Consider the following 24,076-nt stretch of genomic DNA (forward strand, 5'->3'; position numbering starts at 1 on the left):
TCAGAAATGACATTGCTAATAAAAGAAAATATCAAAATAATATCACAATAGTGGAAAGCCTGAGGAAATTTGGGTAGCAGAACACAGATTTGAGGGGAAAATATTTTGACTCAAGAATTCTAGGTCTGGGGCACCTTCTTGGGGCTCTTCGTTTGGCTCTGGTCATGATATTGGGTTCATGAGATTGAGCTCTGTGGCAGACTCGGGGCTCAGCAGGGAGTCCACTTGGGGTTCTCTCTCTCTCCCTCTCTGCCCCTCCAGGTCACGCTCTCTCTGTCATAAATCATTAAAAAAAGAGTTCTATGTCCAACTAGGCTATCATTTAGTGCAGCTGTAACAAAATGATGTTCTCAGATTTGCAAAAACACGGAAAGTATACTCTTTCTAGAAAAATAAAGAAACTGAAAATGGAACTAAATCAATAGTTTAAGAAATAAAGATAAATTGTTAGAGCCATGGCACTGATCACCAAAACCGGTAGGCTTTAAAATTAATGTTTGTCAGTGTACGAAATATAAATGTCAAAAACTCCTCAACATACAATTTAAATAATGTACAAAATAAATAAATAATAGGGGTAAGAAAGTTCCTGCAATTATTAATGAAAACAGTTAGGGGGACAATATAAACAAGGGCCCAAAAGTATAATTCATCTCACGGGGTGCCTGCGTGGCTCAGTGGGTTAAAGCCTCTGCCTTCGGCTCAGGTCACGATCTCAGGGCCCTGGGATCGAGTCCCGCATCTGGCTCTCTGTTCAGCGGGAAGCCTGCTTCCTCCTCTCTTTCTGCTTGCCTCTCCCCCTGCTTGTAATCTATGTCTGTCAAATAAATAAATCCTTAAGAAAAAAAAGTATGATCCATCTCATGTTATATGTAGGAAGGGAATAAATCGTGTTACATTTGTGTTTGTGAGGAAATATAGACTCAAATTTTTTTTGTAAAGTTAAAATCATTACTAAGAGATTAAACCAATTCATGTAAATACTGAAAAATTGCAGGTGAAATGTAGTAAATATATCAAAGAAATATAATTTGTCAAATATGAGAGTTGTAAGCTGTCTGAAATAGTCAATAAATTTATTTATAAAGCATTAATACACTTAAGTAGGACTAAGATGGGGAATAATCATAGGTAAAAATTAAAAAAATAGAAAATACTACTTATGCAAATATATTTAAAAGTAAAATGAAATTAGCAATTTGAAATCAAAATTGCTTTTAGAAGGGATAGAAAATAAGAAGTAAGTTACTGTGGAAAAAATTAAGGAAATTGGCAATGAGATTTCCCTCTAAACTCAGAGAAAATTCTCAGGGCAAGATTTTTTAGCCCTTGGACCTGGTTTTGCAAGTGCAGACTTTCTAATCTGCAAGGAAAGACTAATCTTTGTTATTCAAACTGTTCCAGAGAAATGGTTCAGGACGAAGACTTCTAAACTCTTTTTATGAAACAATCAAAAATTGAGAAATTGCATCAAATTTGATAATATCAAAAGATAATTATATCATTTCTTTATGTCTGACTTCTCCGACATGACTGAAACACCCATTCTTATAGTCTCATAACACATGTCATATACACATACACATAAGCACACAGACATGTTTATGTATATATTTATGTGTATATATATGTTATGTAAATAAATACATATTTTAACAGCGTTCTTGGATTTTCATTACATGCCATAAAATTCACCACTCATCCATTTCAGGTGTACAGTTTAATTTTAGAATATTTTATTTGCCCCAGTAAGAGCTCTCCTGCCCCTCTATATTTAATTCATTTTGCCACCTTCATCCCTAGGCAACCATTAATCCACTTTCAGTCAGTGAATTTGCCAATTCTGGAAAGTTCATATAAAAATAATCATATTTATGAAATATGTCAAGTGAAAGCATCTGGCTTCTTTCACTCTGCGTAATGTTTTCAAGATTTGTTTATGTGGTAGCATCTACTGGTACTTCATTTCTTTTAATTGCCATGTAGTATTGCACTTTATGGATCTAACACAATTTGCCCATTTATCAATTGATGGATATCTGGGTTGTATCCACTTTTTGGCTATTATGAATAATGTTGTTTTATATAAGTTTTTGTGTTGACATATGTTTTCAATTCTCTTGAGTATATATCGGTTGATGGAATTGCTGGGTCACTTGGTAACACTCTGTTTAATCCTTTTAAAAAAAGATTTATTTGTTTTAGAATGAGAATGAGTAAGCAAGCAGGGGAGGGACAGAGAGAGAGGGAGAGAGAGAATCCTAAGCAGACTGCACACTGAGTGCAGAGCCCAACACTGGGCTCGATCCCACAACCCTGAGATCATGACCTGAGCCAAAATCAAGTCTGATGCTTAACCGACTGAGCCACCCAGGGGCTCCCATTTAATCTTTTAAGAGCCTGCCAAACTACCCTTAGCAAATATTCATTTCAGTGGTTGTACTTTTCACAAGTATAGAATTTCTATTTGGTTATTATTTATAATTTCTATCTATTGATATTCTCACCTTATTCTCATACTTGAACTTTTAGGCAGTTTAAGAACAACAGCTCTGAAGTCTTTTTCTGCTGAATTTAATACCCGGGCCCCAGCAGAATCAGATTCTATTGCCTGCTTTTTTCCATGAACATGGGTCACACTGTCTTGTCTCTTTGCATGTCTTATATTTTTCTATGGATAACTGGATATTTTAGATAATATATGATAATATATTAGCAACTCAGGATTCCAACTACCCATCAGGGCTTGTTTTTTTGCTTGTTTCTTAATGGCTTGCTAGATGAATTCTGAGAAATCTATTTCCCCAACAGTGGGCAGCCTCTGAACTCTGAGGCTCTGAACTATGAACACAAATTTATTTTTTCCCCTTGTTTTTATTTTTAAGTCTGGCTTCCTAGAAGTTTTGTTTGTTTGTTTTCTAAAGATTTTATTCATCTATTTGACAGAGAAGACAGAGAGATAGGGAACACAAGCAGGGGAGTGGGAGAGGGAGAAGCAGGTTTCCCTCTGAGGAGAGAGCCCGATGTGGGGTTTGATTCCAGGACCCTGGGATCATGAGCTGAGCCAAAGGCAGATGCTTAACTGACTGAGCCACACAGGTGCCCCTTAAGTCTGGCTTCCTAGAAGATATCCATGGCTTAGTCTCTCTTAGTGTTCTGCCAGTGTTTTCTTATAACTGTTTCTTAAGTTCCTTGAGACAGTAAAGCTTATACCTTGTGCAGATAGATCTGTGTGTGGCTTGGGGAAAGGTTTCAGTTCTGCCCCATGAAGCCATACACTGGCAGATCCTGAGTGGGTCAGCCTACTGCAAACACATAGACTTCCATCTTACCAAGGCCCTATTTGATTGTCTGTTCCTGGTTCTCTTTGCTTAACTTCTTTCTGGTCTACCAATTCTTTTGTTGCTACTAGCTTCACTGAGCTGTCAACCTTCTCTTAACTGCTGGCCATTAACAGAGGCAAGACTTATGTATAAACCCAGTCACTTGAACTGGTAAGCAATATGTAAATAATATGTTGTTTTGTAGCTTTCTGTAATTGCTTAGGGGAAAACTGTATACATTTGGAGGAAGAAGAACCATTGACTATCTTGTGGTAGAGTAATGAGCTAGAATTTTCCCAAATTGAACCAAAGAATGTTTTCTACACCAAAATAAGGACCCAGTATCTTTCTGTGGAGGCAATATCTCTTTGAAACACCTTCTAGCTTGTGGTATCAATTTGGAAAACTTAGGAAGAGGGCCTGAGAAGTTGCATAGCTAAATGAGTGTGTGCTTCTCAGCTGCTTTTTCTTCTTCTTCTTGTTTTTTTTTTTTTTTTAAGATTTTATTTATTCATTTGACAGAGATCACAAGCAGGCAGAGAGAGAAAGAGAAGGGGAAGCAGGCTCCCCGCTGAGCAGAAAGCCCAACATGGGACACAATCCCAGGAGCCCGAGACCATGACTTGAGTGGAAGGCAGAGGCTTCAAGCTATCGAGCCATCCAGGCGCCCCTTCTCAGCTGCTTTTAATGGAGACACTTTCAAGGACTTGGTTCCTACTCCAATTCTTAAAGAGGTCATAATTGGAACTGTCATTTCTGAATTGGGAGATCAGGACCAGGAGATCAGGACCAGGAGATGGGTGATTTAGTTAATTCCAAAACCCTTATTGGCTATAGCCTAGCAATGGTAGCATGAAGAACTCAAAGTGTTTTGGAACTGGAAAAACCCATAGATTCCTTAGTTTCCACCTAGATGAGAGATCCAAGCTATTGTGAATCTTCAGTGTCAATGTGGGTTAGTTTGCCCAGAGGTTGCCAAACTCACTGTGATGTCTTTGTTTTCATTACCTACTTAAATGCATTGTTCACAGAGCCTCCACAGGTACTCATTATAAGGGTATAATTCAATAATTTTTAGTAGATTGATAGAGTTGTGCTGTCATCACCACAATTCAGTTTTAGAATATTTCCATCACTCCCCAAACTTCCCTCATGTCTGTAATAAATCCCCACTCCTATCACCAGCCCCAGGCATGCAGACTGTACTTCTACAAAACGATTAAAAAATTATCCAAACAAAATATTATCATGTATTGCTTTCTGCACTATTGATTGCATTGCAGGGGTGGAAAAATTTTCCTTCTTCCCTTCTAGGCTCTTTGGCTAGTCTACCTGTCAAATTGACATAAGACAGATTAATAAGACAAAACCAAATGTCTCCATAAAAATTTGAGACCCAAGGACAAATTGGGCAGTTATGGCTTATATGTCATTTTAAGCTAAGGAATGGGATAAGGGTCTGGGGTTTCAAAGGGGAGGGGGGAAATTCATAGGAAGATGAGAAGAGCAGATGTTTTGTAATTAGATATTTGCCCTGCTATGGGTAATCAGAAAGATTAACAAAAATTATCTCTGAGACTAGCTCTTCCTGGTATAGGCTCCTATCTAAATCCCTTCAGGCAATGAAGAGACAGATAAAGTTTTTCTTGTGTCTGCTGGGTCTTGGTTGCCTTCAGCTCAACCTATTCTGCTCCCCTTCAGTATTTATTGTTAAAAAATATTTGTAAAGCTAAAAAAAAAAAAAAAAAAAAATATAGCAGATTTCATGTCTCCTCTGCTTTTTTTTTTTTTTTTTTTTTTTAACCCTTTGAGACTTTGTGTTGACAATCTTGGTCAGATTCTCCTCCAGAGAGAGAATACTCCAACTTGAAAGAGTTAACTTGTTTTTGCATAAAAAAGCATATAGTTGGGGGGACCTGGATGTCTCAGTTGGTTAAACATCTGACTCTTGGTTTTGGCTCAAGTCATGATCTCAGGATCATGAGATCAAGCCCTGCATCAGGCCCTGCACTAAGCACAGTCTGCTTGAGATTCTCTCTCTCCTTCTTCCTCTGCTCCTCCCCCTTCTTGCAGGCTTTCACTTTAAATAGATAAATAAAATCTTAAAAAAAAAAAGCATATAGTTAAGTTATGAATTAAATATTTAAATAAGGTTTTAGCTTCTTTAGCTAATAAAATTAAAGTAATTGCTATGGTCTTGAAGGGGAGCAAAATTGCCACCTGGAAATATTCCTCTTTGCCTTAAGGATTATTTGGGGCTGATTATTATTATTACTTTTTTTTGGAGGAGGAAGTAAAACTTATTAGTATACATAAAAGGGATCTATTCATACATAGAAATTCCAAATACTGTCAGGCAAAATGAAGCATATATGCCATTCTGAATGGAGCAGAAGGGGGCTGAGGTCTGGGCTCCAAAGGGAAGAAATTCAATTCACAGGAAGATAAAAAAACATAAATGCTTGGTAAACTAATGTTTGTCCTGCCATAGAAGGGTTACTTAAATGTATTTATTTCTGGTAACAACCCTAATTCTGGAAAGGCCACCCAATTTAGATTCTTCAATGTAGGTAAAGGAAGGACCAAATTTTCTCTTGAGCCCAAAGGGTTTCAGATTGGCTTCAGCTCAAGACAATCTTCATGACAAAATAGCCCATCTTGGGGCAGCCCACCCTCAATCCCTATAGTTCCTTCCTCTGGAGCATCCTCATCAAAAGTTGAGCAGGTAGATTCTTCCTTTTGTGGAACTAGTCTCTCTCTCTCTTTTTCAAGATTTTATTTATTTATTTGAGAAAGACAGAGTGCATATGAGCAGGGGGGAGGAGCAGAGGGAGAGGGAGAAGCAGACTTCCCACTGAGCAGGGAGCCCAATATGGGGCTCGATGTTGAGCTTGATCCCAGGACCCTGGACTTATGACCTAAGTGGAAGGCAGAAGCTTAACTTTCTGAGTCACCTAGGTGCCCCTAAAACTAGTCTCTCTTTTTTTTTTCCCCCAAAGATTTTATTTGTTTATTTGACAGACAGAGATCACAAGTAGGCAGAAAGGCAGGCAGAGTTGGGTGGGGTGGGGAAGTAGACTCCCTGCTGAGCAGAGAGCCCCAGGCAGGGCTTGATCCCAGGACCCTGGGACCCGGACCCGAGCTGAAAGCAGAGGCTTAACCCACTGAGCCACCCAGATGCCCCTAGAACTAGCCTCTTAATCTGACAATAAGTCAGTTCAATGAAACCCATTTCAAGAGGTGGTGAAGTAGGTGGGCTCTCAAAGTTAGAGCCTTATTGGGCAAACAATCAGGTAATTGAAAAACAGCATTTTTATGGAAACAAAGGAAAAATGTAGGTTAATGTTTGGAACAAATTATAAACCCAGCGTCTGAGTCCTGAGTACTGCCAGTGAGATTTCTTGATGTTGGGCTGGAAGGATGTTCACATGGCACAGCTCAGGCAGTGGCAATGTGATGGAATTCTCTAGTTTTGCTTTGGATGTCTCCAGTGATCTTTTTGAGGGACCCACAGAGCAATAAGCAGGAAGGTGTCTATACATGAGTTTTTGTGGGGATTTCTCTGAAGTTTACATCAAGTCATTTCTATTCATTTTGCAGGGCTCATGATGCTGCTGTGAATCCTGTGAGAAGGTACAAGTCTGATATTTCCAAGGGCTTCACTGGCTCCTCAAAGTCAACCTTAGTTCCTTAAAGCTGTCTGGTCATATCCAAGCCTATGTATGTCTCTCTCAAATGTGACATTCTGGACAAAGCCTTGGTAATATAACCAATGTTTGTGCTCTTCTATTGGCTGTCAGATGTCCCAGGACCTCAGCTGTAGCGTACAAGGTGAACTGTGTCTAGCAGTTTGAGTGTCCAGCCAGCTACACCATCTGTGTGTATCTGAGTTTGTAGGTTCCATCTCCCAGCCTGTGGTGACTCAGCCACCCTTCTTCTCCGCAGCCATAGGAGAATCTGCCAGACTCACTCACACCCTGTCACATGGCTCAAGGATTGACTTCTGTTTTCAGATCTTCAACAGACCTGTTTTCTTGTTCTCTCTTGGGTTTTAGTTTCCAGGATATTAAGCCTTTCCTGGTGCACTCATAGTACAAACAGCATCTTTGGCTACTCTGTTCCCATTGACTTCATTGCTTAGTCACGTAGTTCTCGGTTGACTGGGGGTCCTGGTAGGATTCCATTACTGAATTGTTCACTCTGATAGCAGCAGGATTCATATGATCCCTTGAGTATGCACTCAAACTTCTAAGAACTTGAGATATTCCTGGCAGGAGAATGTCACATCCAGCCCGGGACCTTAGCAGTTCCACAGCTGCCAGAAGGGCTCTGCAAGCAAAGCCCTGGGGCTGGTTATTTTTAAGAAACAGCAGACAAAGCAGACTCTCTGAAAACCGAGTAGAAGTTAACCCTTTTTAAGAAGACATATGTATAAGAGAAATATCCATTATTAAGGGCATCTCTGTCTCTGTACCAGGAAGAGGAGGATGACCAAATCTCTAGAAACTTTTATCAATGAGGAAAGTGCCTACTTAAATCTGCATAACAGCCTTAAACTTGCATGCTGTACTTTTCTTGGTAACCTCCCATAACTGGACTCCCTACGCCAATATCTTCTCTTGTCTTTAGCTGAAGATGATCTTTTAAGGTGACGGACTGGGCCATTTGCCGAGTGTTCCTCTACAGGGGTACACATGTTATTAACCTTCTGTTTGTTTTTCTCCTATTAATCTGTTTTTTATTACAAGGAGGGGGTCTCAGGCAAGAATTTAAGAAGGTAGAGGAAAATTTATCTTTCCTCCCCTATAATCTGAATGTTTGTGTTCCCCCCAAAATTCGTAAGTTGAAATCCTAATGCTTGATATGTTGAGAAGTGGGCCTTTGCAATGTGCTTAGGTCAGAAGGGCAGAGCTCTCACGAATGGAATTAATGCCCTTGTAAAAGAGGCCTCCGAGACCTCACTTGCCCCTTCTACCATGTGAGGTCATGGAGAGAAGTTGGCAGTCTACAACCTAAACGAGGGTTTTTACCAGAATGCAACCATGTTGACACCATCATTTTGGGCTTTCTAGTCTCCAGAGCAACGAGAAATAAATTTCTGTTATTTATAAACCACTCAGTGTGTGGTATTTTCTCATAGACACCTGATTGTACTAAAACACTAATCTTAAATCCCCTGTTGAAATGGTAATTGTATCTTCTTTGATGTTACACCAGCACTGGCAACATGGTCTTCATCATCATGATTATTTTGTTTTAAGCACACTTTTCATCTTAAGCATAAACTTCTGAAAAATGTGTTTTTTATGAATATTGTGTTAGCTGTTATTTGTTTAATCCTTGTTTGTCTTTCCAGCCTCTTTAGTGGAGGACTTTATCATGATAGAAATTCACAGTGGACTATACATGGCCATTCTTATCCATTGTAGTGGCAGGACTGAATGAATTTTAAAAGGCTTATTCATCTACTTCATTACACCGTTTTGAAGTGGTAATGCTTAGAAAGATGTAGTTTGAGATGGGTTATGCTTTCTGCTCTGGGAAAGCCGCTTTTGCCCGTATTTTGGGAGCAGTCATCAAGAAGATGTGATCAGTGGTTGACCCATGGGCTGGACCTAGGGACTCCTCACGCCATCCTGTGTCCTTGGAGTATGGCTTCCACTCTCCTTCCCTGTTCCCAGAGGCTGCTCCAAAGACATAGCCTTTAGCAAGTGATGTGGTGTTGAAAACATCTAGATGTTATACATGACCTAACCTAGTCAAGGCCTTTGTCTAAACTTTTAAGATGTGGCAGGAGGGTGTGGAAATCTATTCATCTTGTTGCCATGCAGGACAAGCTTCATGTGTAAGTCCCCTTTGTTTATTAAAACTGCTACCTACCAACTTGGAGTAGCCTCTCTTTCTTCTGCCTCTCCCTACTCTCTGAGTGTAAGGACTGATTTCATATTATACCTCAGGAGCTCCCAGAGAGCCTGTGAACCAACAGTTGGGGAGCCAGCCAGGATATCAAAGAACTGGGCCTCGAGAAAGAAGTATCTGTGGGGATATCTTGAGTTGGCCATTGACTTGTCGGTGGGAAAATGTGACCCCTATATCAAACGTTTGTGGACTAACACGTGAGTATGGAGATGCTCCCAAATGCCCATTAGTCTAATGTGCTTTTTGGAGACACTGCACAGAGAAGGGAAGCACATGGCAGTTATAATGGGCTGGCCTCCACTGTGGGCAGTTGACCTGGTCATCAAGGCCCAAATAGATAGAGTTAGAAAGTTAGAAGAGCTGAAGTTTGGGAAGGTTGTGAGTGTCCACTAGTCTGTAGCTTCAGGACTGACAGACAAGGCAGGAAAATAGGACAAGCAGAGATCTTGGTGTGCCATTTTGCAAAACGAAGAGGGCACAAGATGCCTCCGATTAAGATCTGAGTGCTTGTGGTTAAACCTGATTGGGTTGCTAAGAGGTGGAATCTCTGGGAAAATGATGAGAGTAAAGAGAAGATGTTGTGATCAACAGTGAAACAGACAAAATGCCTGGAGCCATCCAACCGCTAATATGAACAACAACCCCAGCCAGTGGGGCAGCCTCCACTTCAGGAAATGTTCATGATGAGAGAATATACTTCAGCTGAACTTATTGATATAGCTGCCAAGTTCCAGTTAAAGGCCAGGGAAAGTATCCAGGTATGGTTAGTGCAACTACAGGATATGGAGGCGATGACATTTCTCTGACCAGGCAAGAGGCAGAGAAGATGAAGAACATAACCACACACCCTGCCCTCTAGCAATGCCTGTCTGGTGTTCCGGGTTTCAAGGTACTCACTATCTTACAGATTGGATCATTCTATCTTGCAGAGAGGCTTGGCCCAATGAGAGGGATTTCCCCGAGAACATGGGACCCTGAAAATCTGTACTGAAGGTATAGCAAATTCATAGGGAGGTGAGAATGAGGCAGGCAATCTATGCCTCTTTTTTTCAAGATGCTGATGGGGCCATATTCACTGCTGGGTTGGAAGCCAAGATTCTCCAGTTTACCCCCAGCACTTGATACTTGATACCGGATGCTGATATCCATGCTGAGCTCACTTGTGAAATAGGGCATTTATGGTGTTGGGAAATCCATTGTTGATCTGGGGGAAACTGACAGATCCTAGGAATAGGCATGGGCTGTGGGAAAGGCCCCAAATAGAGCGGATGTTTGGAAAGTGAAGAGGCTACTGCAGTTGGCAGTAAAAGTCTAGTAAGTGTAACCTGGAAGCAAGTGGGTTGTGATCTTATCACTACTGGTACCACACCTCAACAGACTGACCAACAACCAGACACTATGTTGGTTGGTCTGTAGAAAGCCTTAAAATCTGAACAGCAGTTTCAACCTGCCCCATCTGTCCCTACAATCCTTGATCTCCAGTCTGCTCCAGGAGAGCCCTCAGGGATGCAGTCTTATCTGGGGCAGTTGCCTTCCACACCCCAGATAAAGGATGCAGGCCAAGACTGTCTTTAGGTGACCGTCTTTGGAGGTGATCAGAGGCCTCATTTTAAGCTCGCTGTTCACTGGTCCTCCAGAACTAAACCAAAGGTGATGACTCTGGTGGATAACAGAGTTGAATGTACTCTAGCGCACAGTAACCCTCAGAAATTTGCTGACCCCCTTAGTGCCATGATGGTTATGGAGGGCAAATAGTTAAGGTCAGGAGGTCTATTTGACACTGCAGATTAGGCATTCTCCTGCCCTCCCCCCAAGAATATGAGGTTTTTATCTCCAATCCCAGAGAACATAATGGGTATTATTATCCCACAAGGCCAAACTCTGCAAACTTTTGTTGCTTAATTCCACCTCCAGGTTAGAGTAATCAGACCAGTGCAGAGGGGAAACCACAACTGGGAGCTGGTAAGGCTGCCACCCCCATGAAAAGTAGTAACTTCCAAACAACATAAACTGCTTGAGAGGCATAAGGAGAAAAGAGAAACTTTCCAAGAACTGCATTGAGTAAGTATTGAACATCCTGTCCACAGTGCTTTCAACAGTCTGGTATAGCCAATAAAAAAGCCAGATGGCTCATGGCAGATGACGATAGGCTACCAAGAATTGAACAAGGCATTCTCCCTCCACCAACCCCGGCCCCACGTGGCTGTTTCCAACGTTGTCTCCATCTTAGATACCTTGGCCATGGTCCTCGGAGTGTCCCAGGCTGTGTTGGGTTTAGCAAATGTTTTTTTCAGTGTACCCCTGTGATGAGGGAGCAGGAAGCTGGCTGAGGACAAAGCAAAAGCTGGCACCTTGCACCCCCTCTCCACCCATTCTTCTCCCTTTGGTAATGTGTGTGACATTCCTCAGGCACCCCTGACTGCCATAAACGATAAACAAATAGTTAACTTGCAGAGATCACAATCCTGCAAGATAGGAGTCTCCCTTGGTTTACAAAAGTCCTAGAGATCTACAAACAAAGAAGTTACCTTATCAATAGCACAAATTTCCAGAGGCAAATAACTCAGTTCCTCAGCCCTAAAAAAATTTAAATTTTTTTTTTTTTAAGTTAAATTTCTTCTAAACCCAAATCTCACTAACAAAGACGCTTGATAGCAGAAATGTGAATGGCTTGCCAAAAGACAACACTGATCCCGGCTCCTTGTAGGCCCTCTTTAGCATATGAAAGCTCCGTTGAAACCTCCCTTTCCCCTCACCATCCCCCAACCACAAGGTACAGAACCTGCCATCTCTCACAACCCGGGGCAGCTACTCTTCCTGCTCACGGGTCCTGTCCCCGTGCTTTAATAAACCACCATTTTGCACCAAAGGTGTCTCAAGAATTATTTCTTGGTCATCGGCTCCGGACCTCAGCCCACCGAACCTCACCTAGGTTCTAGAACTTCATCACCTGGACAATGAGACAAAAGATCAACTAGCCTTCACATGGGAGGGATAGTAATGTATCTTTCAAGTGCTTCCTCAGGGTCATCTGCATCACCCCACCATATGTCATAGGACGGGAGCCCAAGATCTGTGCCTGTTCTCCTTTCTACTAACATCAGTAAAATGGACCCATTACCTTGTTGATATAATGTTAACGTGTAAGGACTTGGCTTTGCTGCAGCACCTGTGAGGGGAAGGATGGGCTATGAACCCAGAAAGCCCAAGGCCCCGCCACCGCTATCAAGCTTTTGGGAATCATCTGATTGGGTAAGAAGCCATGATTTATAAGGTGTAAGCCCATCCAAACCCTGAGGATGTGAAAGAGGGGCAAGGCTTTATAGAGATTTTGGGGTTTTGGAGGAGTTTTATTTCCCATCTGGCACAGTGCCTCTGTTCATTATACCACTTGGTAAAGAAAGGGCACGTATGGGACTGTGGATCAGAGTAGCAAGCCACCTTTGAGAAGCCAAAAATACTCGTAACTCAGGTTAACATTCTGGCATCTCTCAAGCAAGGCTACCATTTGAGTTAGATGAGTCTGGGACTCTAGAAGGTCTAAGTTGGGCACTGTGGCAGAAACAACAGAAAAACATAGCACCTGTAGGATTTTGATTTCCCAGTTGTGGAAGGAGGAAGGAATCCATTATCTGCCACAGAGCAACAGTTCCTAACAGCGTATACAGCAGTCCTCCAGATAGGTCCTCTCAGTAGTGAACAGGACATTGTGGTAAGAATTTCCCTACCTGTCAATGGGTGGGTTGAAAATATTCTCCAGCAACCCACTTCTATAGTGGCTCAAGCCCATATTCTAAGTGGTGTGCCTATTTGCCAGAGAAGCACTTGTCAACCGGCCTATTGTCTCCAGAAAAGTAGGCACTACTCGGTCCTGTGGACTATGTAGAATCTCCAGATACCCCTGCCTCTTTTACTGTAGAGGGCCCTGTGGCGTGTAAAGAGGGGAAAAGGGAAATTCTCACTGATGCCCTTGGGGTACAGATGAGTTTATTCAAAACAATCCTTCCACAAGGGCTCTGGTCGCTATTCAGCCCAACACTGACATCATCTGGAAGGAAATCAGAAGAAACCACAGAAACCAGTGGGCTGAACTCAAAAGAGTTTTCTCTCTGGTGATCACTCATAAGCCCTGGCCATTAATCCTTTGTACTGAAGGTTGGACTGTTCTAAAGAAATTAACCCAGGGGGGCGCCTGGGTGGCTCAGTGGGTTAAAGCCGCTGCCTTTGGCTCAGGTCATGATCTCAGGGTCCTGGGATCGAGCCCCACATCGGGCTCTCTGCTCAACGAGGAGCCTGCTTCTCTCTCTCTCTCTCTCTGCCTGCCTTTCTGCCTACTTGTGATCTCTCTCTCTGTCAAATACATAAATAAAATCTTAAAAAAAAAAAAAATTAACCCAGGGCACCAGGATGGCTCAGTCATTAGGCATCTGTTTTCCACTTCGGTCATGATCCAGGGGTTCTGAGATGGAGCTCTGCATTAGGCTTTCTGCTCAGCGGGAAACCTGCTTTTCCCTCTCCCTCTCTAACTTCCCCTGCTTGTGTTGTCTGTCAAATAAATTTAAAAAATCTTTAAAAAAAAAAAAAAGAAAGAAATTAACCCTATGGCTCAGATAATGGGAAAGTGAGGGGTGGATGGTTATGACTAAGCCTTTGTGGGGTCAGAATATATGAAAAGATGTTTGGGTCCTAAGGCAATCCTCACTGTTTTTCATGTCCCAGTTCATAAGGTACCTCTTCCCTCTGGCAATCAGTATTCTGTTATCCTCACTCAGGTACAAGCCCTAACAGCAGACCCTTCCGTAGATACAACAGATCTGGTATACGGAGAGTGGCCACAGTGGTATCCGGATGGGATGGCATATTGCCAAGGATGCCAGATTGCTCTAAAAGTACACTGACTGTTAATGCCATCAGAACATGCCCTGTGTGTTCAAAACAATGCCAAGGAGTCTGACGCCAGCCACCAGAGTTCCCAGCCAGTGAGGCATTGGCAAATTGACTGTATTGGTCCCTTCCTTCTAAGCAAGGGTTCTAAATGTGCCTTGGTTTGTGTGGACACAGCTTCTGGCCTAATCCAAGCTTTCCCCTGTCACTGTGTAAACTAGGCTGCCACCATTAGGGGATTAGAGGAGCTGAATACCATGTACAGAAACCTTCGTTGAATGACAGTGAACAGAGGCTACACCTCAAAGGTCATGATGTATAAGACTGGGTGAAAAAATGTGACATTAAAGGGAAGCCTCATCTCCCCTATAATGTGCAAGCAGCAGCCATGCTAGAAAGGGAAAATGGAATATTAAAGCAGCAGACTAAATTCTAGCACCTAAACCCACCTTGGCCAGGTGGGCTGAAGTACTGTCCCAGCTTTAATACATTTGAATGGCCAACCAGTAGATCCCCTATGCCAGACTGGAGACCAAGGTACCCAGTACTGTAAAGACATGGAATTGCAGGAGAGAGCCATTGCCCTGACTTACCATACATTAATAAGCTATGCTGCTGAGAATAAGCCCCATCAAGCCTGGAAGAGGTATTTTCTACTGGCATTTGCAATGGGATGTCTTTTTTTTTTTAATTAAAAAAAATTTAAATAAACATATAATGTATTATTAGCCCCAGGGGTACAGGTCTGTGAATGGCCAGGTTTACACACTTCACAACACTCACCATATCACACACCCTCCCTAATGTCCATTATCCCACCACCCTCTCCCTAACCCCCCCCCCCCGTTTCTTTTGTGACATTAAGAGTCCCTTATGGTTGTCTCCCTCCTGATCCCATCTTGTTTCATTTATTCCTTTCCTACCCCCCAAACACCACACGTTGCCTCTCAACTTCCTCATATCAGGGAGATCATATGATAGTTGTCTTTCTCTGATTGACTTATTTTGCTAAGCATGATACGCTCTAGTTCCATCCGTGTTGTCGCAAATGGCAAGATTTCATTTCTTTTGATGGCTGCATAGTATTCCATTGTGCATATATACCACATCTTCTTTATCCATTCATCTGTTGATGGGCATCTAGGTTCTTTCCACAGTTTGGCTATTGTGGACATTGCTGCTATAAACATTCGGGTGCATGTGCCCCTTCGGATCATTACGCTTTTATCTTTAGGGTAAATACCCAGTAGTGTGATTCCTAGATCATAGGGTAGCTCTATTTTCAACTTTTTGAGCAATCTCCATGCTGTTTTCCAGAGTGGTTGCACGAGCTTGCATTCCCACCAATAGCGTAGGAGGGTTCCCCTTTCTCTGCATCCTCGCCAGCATCTGTCATTTCTTGACTTGTTCATTTTAGCCCTTCTGGCCGGTGGGAGGCGGTATCTCCGCAATGGGATGTCTTGCTGGGATGGGTGAGTTAGTTCACACCTCTGGGTGAGGGGAAACTACTCAATCTGCAATGGAATCTTGTTATCATGGTGTAAGCCACACCCATTGAAATGTTCTGTAGTTGGAATGGAACATACACAAAGGGGAGAAGATAGTGGTCTTAGTCTGGTGTATCCCACCCCCAGTCCATCTCCTCATGGGTGACAGCAGTGCCTCTCCCAGCCAACATGTATGGCATATACAACCTGGTCACATTCCTAAAGCTGCAGCCACTTTAACTTCTGTTGAGAATTCGAGATAGTCTCTTCCTACTGGGTCTGCAAAGAGATGAAAAGGATGGGTACTGTATGAGACCTCCCCCTTCTGGCCACCCAACTCTGCTTTAAATGAGGTTTCCTTTTATTAATTTTCACAATAATATCATGATAGTGTGTAGGGAGTGGACGAACTGAAGCTAGTTTGTGTGTGAGGTTTTAAGACAGGTAAACAAAGGTTGATCATAAACTTTCTTTCTGTGGCTTTCAGTATTGCTTCTCGGGATCTTAACAAAAAGATAATTTTTTAGAATAAAATAGAAATCAGAGCTAAAGCTTAAGATTAGGTGTAAGGTTAGAAGCTTAGAAGTTAGAGCTTAACCTCAAAGGAGCGTTAAAGGCAGGAGAAGCACTGGAGTTAACACTTAGGGTCAGGGCTAGAGATTTGAGTAATGTTAGAGTTTCCAGAAAAACAGGATCATAATTAAAGGTGATGTCAGGATTTAGAGGTAAGAGTTAGGGTTAGAATTAATTATAACATTGAGAGCAGGTGTGCAATGAAATATAAAGATACTTAAAATTAAGGATAGATGGGCGCCTGGGTGGCTCAGTGGGTTGGGCCACTGCCTTCGGCTCAGGTCATGATCTCAGGGTCCTGGGATGGAGTACCGCATCGGGTTCTCTGCTCAGCAGGGAGCCTGCTTCCCTCTCTCTCTCTCTCTCTGCCTGCCTCTCCATCTACTTGTGATTTCTCTCTGTTAAATAAATAAATAAAATCTTTAAAAAATAAAATAAAATAAAATAAAGGATAGAAATCATGTTATAGATAAGGTGTGAGAATAAAGGTAGACTCAGGATTAAACGGAAAAAAAAAGTAACGTTAGCTTCATTTGAAAAGAAAAAGGAGGGTTAGCTTTAATAGAACAAAGAGATCCACTGATTTCCCTTGCCTCTGCTCCATGGACGTAGCATGTAAAGATGTAGCCTTTATTACCACTTTTTTTCGGGAGTAACTATATTGAAAAAAGGTTTCTTGGCAACCCATCTTGAACATGGAGTGTGGGCACAAAAGGGTCGTTTGCACTGTTAAGCCCCGGAGACTTTGGGATTGTTCTTTACTGCAGTTTATCTGAAGCTCTCCAGATGAAAAATCCTAGTAAGCTGTTGATTGAGAATACCTTCAATCCGAAGAGAGATCACAGGGGCGCCTGGGTGGCTCAGTCATTAGGCATCTGCCTTCTGCTCAGGTCATGATCCCAGGATCCTGAGCTGGAGCTCCACATGGGGTTCCCTGCTCTGCAGTGTAAGTGTCTGCCTTTGGCTCAGGTCATAATCCCTGGGTTCTGGAATTGGCTGTGTTGGGTTTCTTCCTTTCCCTCTGCTCCACCCCCTGTTTGCACTCTCCTTCTTTCTCACAGAAATAAATAACATCTTTTAAAAAATTGAAAAACCAGCATACCTTGTTTTATTGCACTTTACCTTACTGAATTTTGCAGATGCTGCATTTTTCCAAATTGAAGATTTTGTGGCAACTCTATGTCAAGCAAGTCTATCAGAGCCATTTTTAATTAGCATAATTTTTCTAACAGCATTTTGTTCACTTTATATCTCTGGGTCAAATTTTGGTAATTCTTGCAATATTTCAAATGTTTTGTTATTATTTTATTTGTTATGGTAATCTTTGTTCAGTGCTTATGACTCACTGAAAGCTCAAACAATAGTTAGCATTTTTAGTGATAAAATATTTTTTTAAATTAAGGTATGCACGTTGTTTAAAAATTTTTTTTAGACATAATGCTATTGCATCTTTAACAGACTACATTATAGTATAAACGTAACTTACATGCACTGGGACACTAAAAAAAGTCATTTGACTCATGCTATTGTGGTGTTCTGGAAATGCTCCTGCAACGTCCCCAAGGTATGCCTGTATGTCCTTTCTCTTCCATTTGCTTTGATGTTGGCTGAAGTGACAGTCAGGTTCTTTCATGTTATTATATAAGTACTGAACTGGGTGGTGAATCTTTTCTATCCAAAAAATATACTATTTATTATAGATGCTATGCTACCCTGCCATGAGTTCACCTTCAGGGCTGAAGGGTTTATTCCCCAAGGGTTGGGATGATTGTGGACTGATAGCTTTTAGCTATAAGCCTTCCCTAAGAGCTGTCTCTGTTGAATAGAATGGCCTGGCATAAGACATCTCTCTTGGGGGCAGTGGAGGTATAGAGATCTGGCCCCCTCGCTTTCACTTGGGACAACTCTGAAGGGATACCTTAGATTCAGAGCTCACCATTCGAGTCAACTAAGTGTGATCATTGTTTTTGTTGTTTGGACCTCTTACTTGTCTTCCCCATGGTGTTGTAGTCCTTGAGCACATGCAGAATTAGTCAAGAAGCGTGATACTTTCTGGTTGTGTTCGTCCTTGTGTATTCATTTATTTACAGGATTTTATTTGTCAGAGAAAGAGAGAGAGAGCGAGCGCAAGAAGGGGGAATGGCAGGCAGAAGGAGAAGCAGGATCCCTGCTGAGCAAGGAGTGACGCAGGACTCCATCTCAGGACCCTGGGATCATGACCTGACCTGAAGGCAGACACTTAACCGACTGAGTCACCCAGGCATCCCTGTGTTTCCCTGTGTTTGTGGACTTATTTTACAAGATTCAATTTAACTTGCAAAGAAAATAAGGTGAAGTGGTTTATTTTCCTGTCTAAAGGTGCAGGGGGTGGAAGTCCTTATTGTAAGTACACCACAGTCCATCTTCTTCCTCCTGTTTTCTCCCCTTGCCCTGTGCAAATGGATCCCAAGAACACTTCCCAAGGAAGCATCCTGCACACTCATCATTTCAGGATTTACATCCTAGGGGAGCCCAACCTACCTCTTAGAGCTATATATAAGTGTGCTATGGGTCACATAATCTTTGAGAACCTCCATGATGCCACCCGCTTCTGTTGGCACTGCCTATAAAAATACCTCTTTCGAATGTATTCAGTTCTCTAGATGATATGGTAACATGTGACTACTGAGAATGTCCTAGGAGAAATGGGCTGCAACCTTGGAAAGTTTGTTGGCCTAACTGAGAGCCAAGAGACCGTGTAGAAACCATATATTTCTGCAGTAAGTAGAAACATACTGCTACTTGATGGCAAGAAGCATCTTTCTCTTCTTAGACCACGAAACCTTCCAGTGCTCTGGAATGAAGCTCTTTCATTTTCCCCTGTCCACCTTTCCTTCCACCTCCTGTTCTGAGATGTCAGAAATTCCAATCTCTAACCATTGCCTTGCTTTTGGGGAAGAGTCACCCCCTAGCTTCAGTGTTAAAAGGTATTTCTGGTCATGCACAGCAGTGACCTGTTGTCTCAAGTGACAGTTCAGCTTTTATCTCTTGAGGCACGCCTAGGAATCAACCTAGTCATAGTTGCAATAGAATGAGATATTCCTGCTTTTTTCTCAGGGAACTGAAGTCATGCCAATATCATCTAGGCTCACTCACCATCAGGAAGGTATACATGTTGAAAGAAAAGGCCAGTGTATTTTGGTAATTGTTCCAGATGTGGAGGAACAGAGTGACTTAGTATAGTGACCCTGATTACAGAGGTATCCAAAGTCATTTGGAATAGAGGTAAGTTTAGGTGCTCCATGATTGAAGAGCAGGGAGTTGTAAGGCCCATTCTGACATCAGGAGCAGATAATACAATGCCCACAAATATTGAGTAAGCTCAATATGTACCTGCTGAATGTAGTGTAGGTGTCAGGTATTGGGAATAAAACCATCAACAAGATAGACATGGTCCTTTCTCTTCTTGGGGAACTAGGAGTCTGGTGGAAATAAGATGGTAATGGTACCTATTTGCAAAGAGGGTACATGAACCATCCAAAGCCCCTCCTTGGGTTAAGGAAGGTAGGATAATTTGGGAGTGCAGTTATTCTGCTCATAAAGAATCAGTGATGTTAATATTGTTTTGTTGTTTATACTTCTTAATCGTCTTTCCTCTGGCTTTGTTGTCTTTGAGTACATGCAGAATTAATCAGAAGAGTGATATTTTCTGGCTGCTTTTGTCTTTTTGATCTTATTTTACAGGATATGATTTAATTTTCAAAGAAAATGGTGAAGTGGTATATTTTCCCTTCGAATGACAGAGGGGCAAAAAAGACACATGACCTACTAGCCAACATTTAATAAATTTAATAAATTAATAGGAAGTATCACAAAAACTTGGAATGGATAACATACAGGAACCACAAATAAGACCACACCTTGCAACCACTCACAAAAAGTACCATTTGACCAAGGAGAAGATTTACAGGAAATAATATAAGGCAGTCTGTTGCACGTGTCTTAAACAGATATACATATATAATAGTACATCAAAATGATTTGTTCGACAGTAAATTCACCACGTTTACGTTTATCACATGGACTTTTTCTTTTTAAAACATTTACAAAAGTTTGTAGATTTAACATTGAACTGTAAGATTTATATCCAAATGAGTATAGTTGTTTCATACCAAACTGCACAGAACTTACGAATAGCACACGATTTGAGAATAATTACTGTGTTGGGTACTATTAAGTACTACTACTTGATGACATAAGAATTATTAACAAATGTGCTATAAGCTATTATCATTCAACTTATTGCTAGTGCTTTTCAAAATCTGTGGTTTATATTTTATTTCTTTGTAAAACATGTGCTATGAGCTTGCCCTGATAGTTAAGAAAAGAAATCAGATGTTTCCAATTTTCTCTAATACTCACAATACTTCAGATCTGAATGTGTGTCATCTCAAGGACTGCTGAAGGATTTCCTCCAGTCCTTTTTGTATCATCTACTCTGCCTTACGTTAATACAAATCGATGGATTCATGCAACATACATGGCATACATGCAGGACTCCATCCGTATGTGCAGAACTCATGCTCAATGCATGCTGTGTGTCTTCAGACGTCTTCGTTTCAGTAAGAATTAGATCATCTCATTCAATTTCCTATAATTGTTTTAACATGCAATTCAACAGAGCTAATAGGCAGGTAGACTTGACTTTCATGGTGTATTGGGGCATGCTCAAGCAATTGACTGACATTTGGCAGTGTTGCTAATCAAACAGACTGTATGAGTTTCCTCAAATACAGCAGCTCTCCCACTGCCCCTGTGGCAGACTGTTGGATTTATCTATGCTGTGTGTTGAGAACATAGACCAGGGGTTCTCTGAAATTCAGATTCTGCCTTCACAGATTTCGAGATCTTGAGAAGCACACACTAAGGTGTGTAAGTAACTGTCAGGCATAAGAGATAGCATCATGAATTCTTCAGAAATTGATCCACAGTTGTGTGAAATGGACACACATGGAAATAGTGGCAACACTTGGATACTCGGCACACAGCATAGACTTCATGGTCTGACTTTAGCAATGCTTGAAAACCTTTCGTGGTTAACAAACTAGTTAAATGGTACTGAATTCTTAGAGCAGCAGGCCCACGAATGAAACAATGGCCAACACTTATTGTGACACAACACTATTATTTTAACAAAGATTTTAAACTTCTGGTACATAATTGCAGTACAATGAAGAGCTTGCCACTTTCACAAATTAGCTGCAGCCTTTTCCTGCACTAGAGAGTTTGGAAGGATCTGAAAATGAGATAAATTTTGTTTAAAATCCAAATGGAAACTCTGTATTTCTGTTTTTTTTTTTTTTTTTTCCCAGAGTTCAGTACAAGCTTGTTTTTACTTTTTTTTTTTTCACATTCTAAGGGCCTAATTCTGTAGTCCTTAATCAAGTAAAACTTCCAAGGTTTTGATCATCTATGCTTCCAGCACAAGTTTTACTCAAAAATGGACTGCGAAATTGGGTCCTATAGATAGAGGTACCATAATTATGAAAATATTTTAATAAGGCTCAAAATGCTAATTTCACTTTGTGTGTAGCACACGAATTTCCAGGATCCTGAGATCAAAACCCAATTGATGTTGAATCCTGGATTGGGAAATAACTCTGGGATCTTGTTCCCCAGTTTAATCATAGAATTAGATATTTACTAAGGACCAGAATGAAAACACTAATTCCAGTTTGCTTGTCGTGATAATCAGAATTTGAACATTGTCCTTAAGAAGTGAAAAGCTATTGGTGTATATATCTTGTATCATCCTTCCACTTCTGTAGTCCTGGTTAACCAGCTGCTATGTTAAAATACCACTATGGGGACGGACATTGCAGTAAAATACCAACACGACATCCGGACAATGTCAAATTTTGCCCCTATATGTGACAACGAGGCTAAGTTCTACCTTTGACTCGCCAATGCATGTGATAAGGTATCACAAGGCAGAACCTATCTTACTGTGTTTATGTGTGTAGATGAGCAGAGCAAGAATTTAAAGTGTATATTTACTGTCAACCGGAAAAAGAGTCCACTGAGTTCGTTAATTTTGGTGTGGTTGAAATAACCACTGTCACGTGCGTCATTCTGGTCTCCTGCAAATGCCACCTGAGATCAACATCAACATTTTCTTATGCCCAAAAGAAAAAGAGAGAGGGAAAGAGAGAGAGAACGAAAGAAAGAGGGAGAAGGAGGGAAGGAAATAGGAAGGGAGGGATAATAGAAACATCAACATTTTATGCATTAAATAATTAAAATAAGTTATTCTCCATCTATTATAAACAGTAAATATAGACCCCTAAATCTCACTGTCGTGTGCATGATTGTAAAGTACAGGGTTGCAAAGCTATATACAAAACACTTTTTATCAGACGATATTTACATTAGTTATGACCGACAGAAGAATTCTAAGACCTTTCCCTACATTTGTAGCTTTGCCGTAGGGAAAGACTGTGCTGCTTGTACCCTGCTCATTATACACTGCTGATCCTTTCACTAATCACGCTGGAGGGATTAACTGGGAGCTCCAAATTCTCCACTTGCATCTCTATACCGGGCTCATTGTCATCAGCTTTCTTAAGCACAGGTTCGTTGGTATGCCGGTAAATGTTAACGTTAAGCTCTCTCCCTGACAAAGCAGTAGCGGCCACCCTCGGCATCTGTCTCACCGGAGGTTTCTTTTCTGCCTTATAATTGCAGCGCAGATAGTTAGAGAAAGCCCTTCGGTAAATTTTGTTGAAAAGCGTGTACACCAGAGGGTTAATTCCTGAACAGACGTAGCCAATCCAAACAAACACATTCAGAAGCTTTTCCATGAGCTTTTGGTTACAAGCCTTTCCGCACAGAACCGACAGAATATTGGTAATGAAAAACGGGCACCACATAACCAGAAACACAAAGAAAACAATGCCGAGGACTTTGGACGCTTTCCGTTCATTGTTGATGGCTTGCATGGTGCCCCTGGGGCGTCGCTCTTTCTTCTTCCTTCGGCGTGGCTTCCCGTCCTGGTGAGGGTTGGCCGGATTCTCTTCCTCCGCAGCGTTCCTCTTGCACCACTTCAGAAAGTTCCAGTTTATTCCAGGCGGTTCCTCGATGTGGCCGTGCAGTAACATCAGAGCTTGCCGGCGAAGAACGTAGATCGTCAGGCAGTACGTAATCACCATGATCGTCAACGGGATGAAGAACGCGACGAAGGACCCAATGAGAACGAAATTCGGGTCGTTCAGCACGCAGGTGGTGTTGTTGACGAACACTTTCTCTTCATCTCTCAGTCCGATCACTGGGATAGGAACTGACACACCTAAAGGGACGACAAGGACAACAGAAGGTAGGATACAGTTACAGCACAGCTGAAGGACTGAACAGGTTTGTGCAGTGGCATACATTCAACTGTATTGTACCGAAGAAAATTCAGAACTGGCATTTGTTGAAAGCTATTCATGGCATAAGCTGATAGTCACAGGAAAGAGTTGAGGTGTGACCTCAGAGGATGACCATTTCTTTAGGCTAGGAATGCCTTCTCCCCCAAGTTCTGTAGAAGGTGAGGGATTCCCATCATTGCTGTGTGTAAGAGTGGATTGTGTGTGCTTTGTTTCATTTCCCGTTCCTGGAACTGTCCTGGCTCACACGAGGCGCTCAATAAATAATTGTTGAATGAATGAATACATTACAGCGATACTCAATGGCATTAATAAATTGACTGTTTTTTTTTTTTTTTTGACCTATCGTCTTCTACATGCAGTAAAAATGATGTGTGCACCACCTAGATGAGGAACCATGTCTTATAAGGGTCGGCTGGGCTGAGTTTGAGATGAGTTTTTAGCCGACAGAGTCCCTTTCCACGCCTTCCTTTTTTGAGGAAAGAGT

At 41.6% G+C, this 24,076-nt stretch overlaps 1 protein-coding gene across 1 annotated transcript in view; it reads right to left on the reverse strand.

The window, feature by feature from the left end:
• Window positions 1–20,032: 20,032 nt before the first annotated feature.
• The window catches only part of HTR2C (5-hydroxytryptamine receptor 2C), a 286,229-nt gene continuing 282,185 nt past the window's right edge, over window positions 20,033–24,076 (reverse strand). Inside the window, exon 6 of the mRNA XM_082716398.1 lies at window positions 20,033–23,510. Coding sequence (XP_082572524.1) covers window positions 22,684–23,510 — 827 coding nt within the window. The 3' untranslated portion in view covers window positions 20,033–22,683. The remainder of the gene's footprint in view (window positions 23,511–24,076) is intronic.

The sequence above is a fragment of the Mustela nivalis genome, assembly GCF_964662115.1.
Source record: "Mustela nivalis genome assembly, chromosome: X".
In the NCBI taxonomy this organism is placed as follows: Eukaryota; Metazoa; Chordata; class Mammalia; order Carnivora; family Mustelidae; genus Mustela; species Mustela nivalis.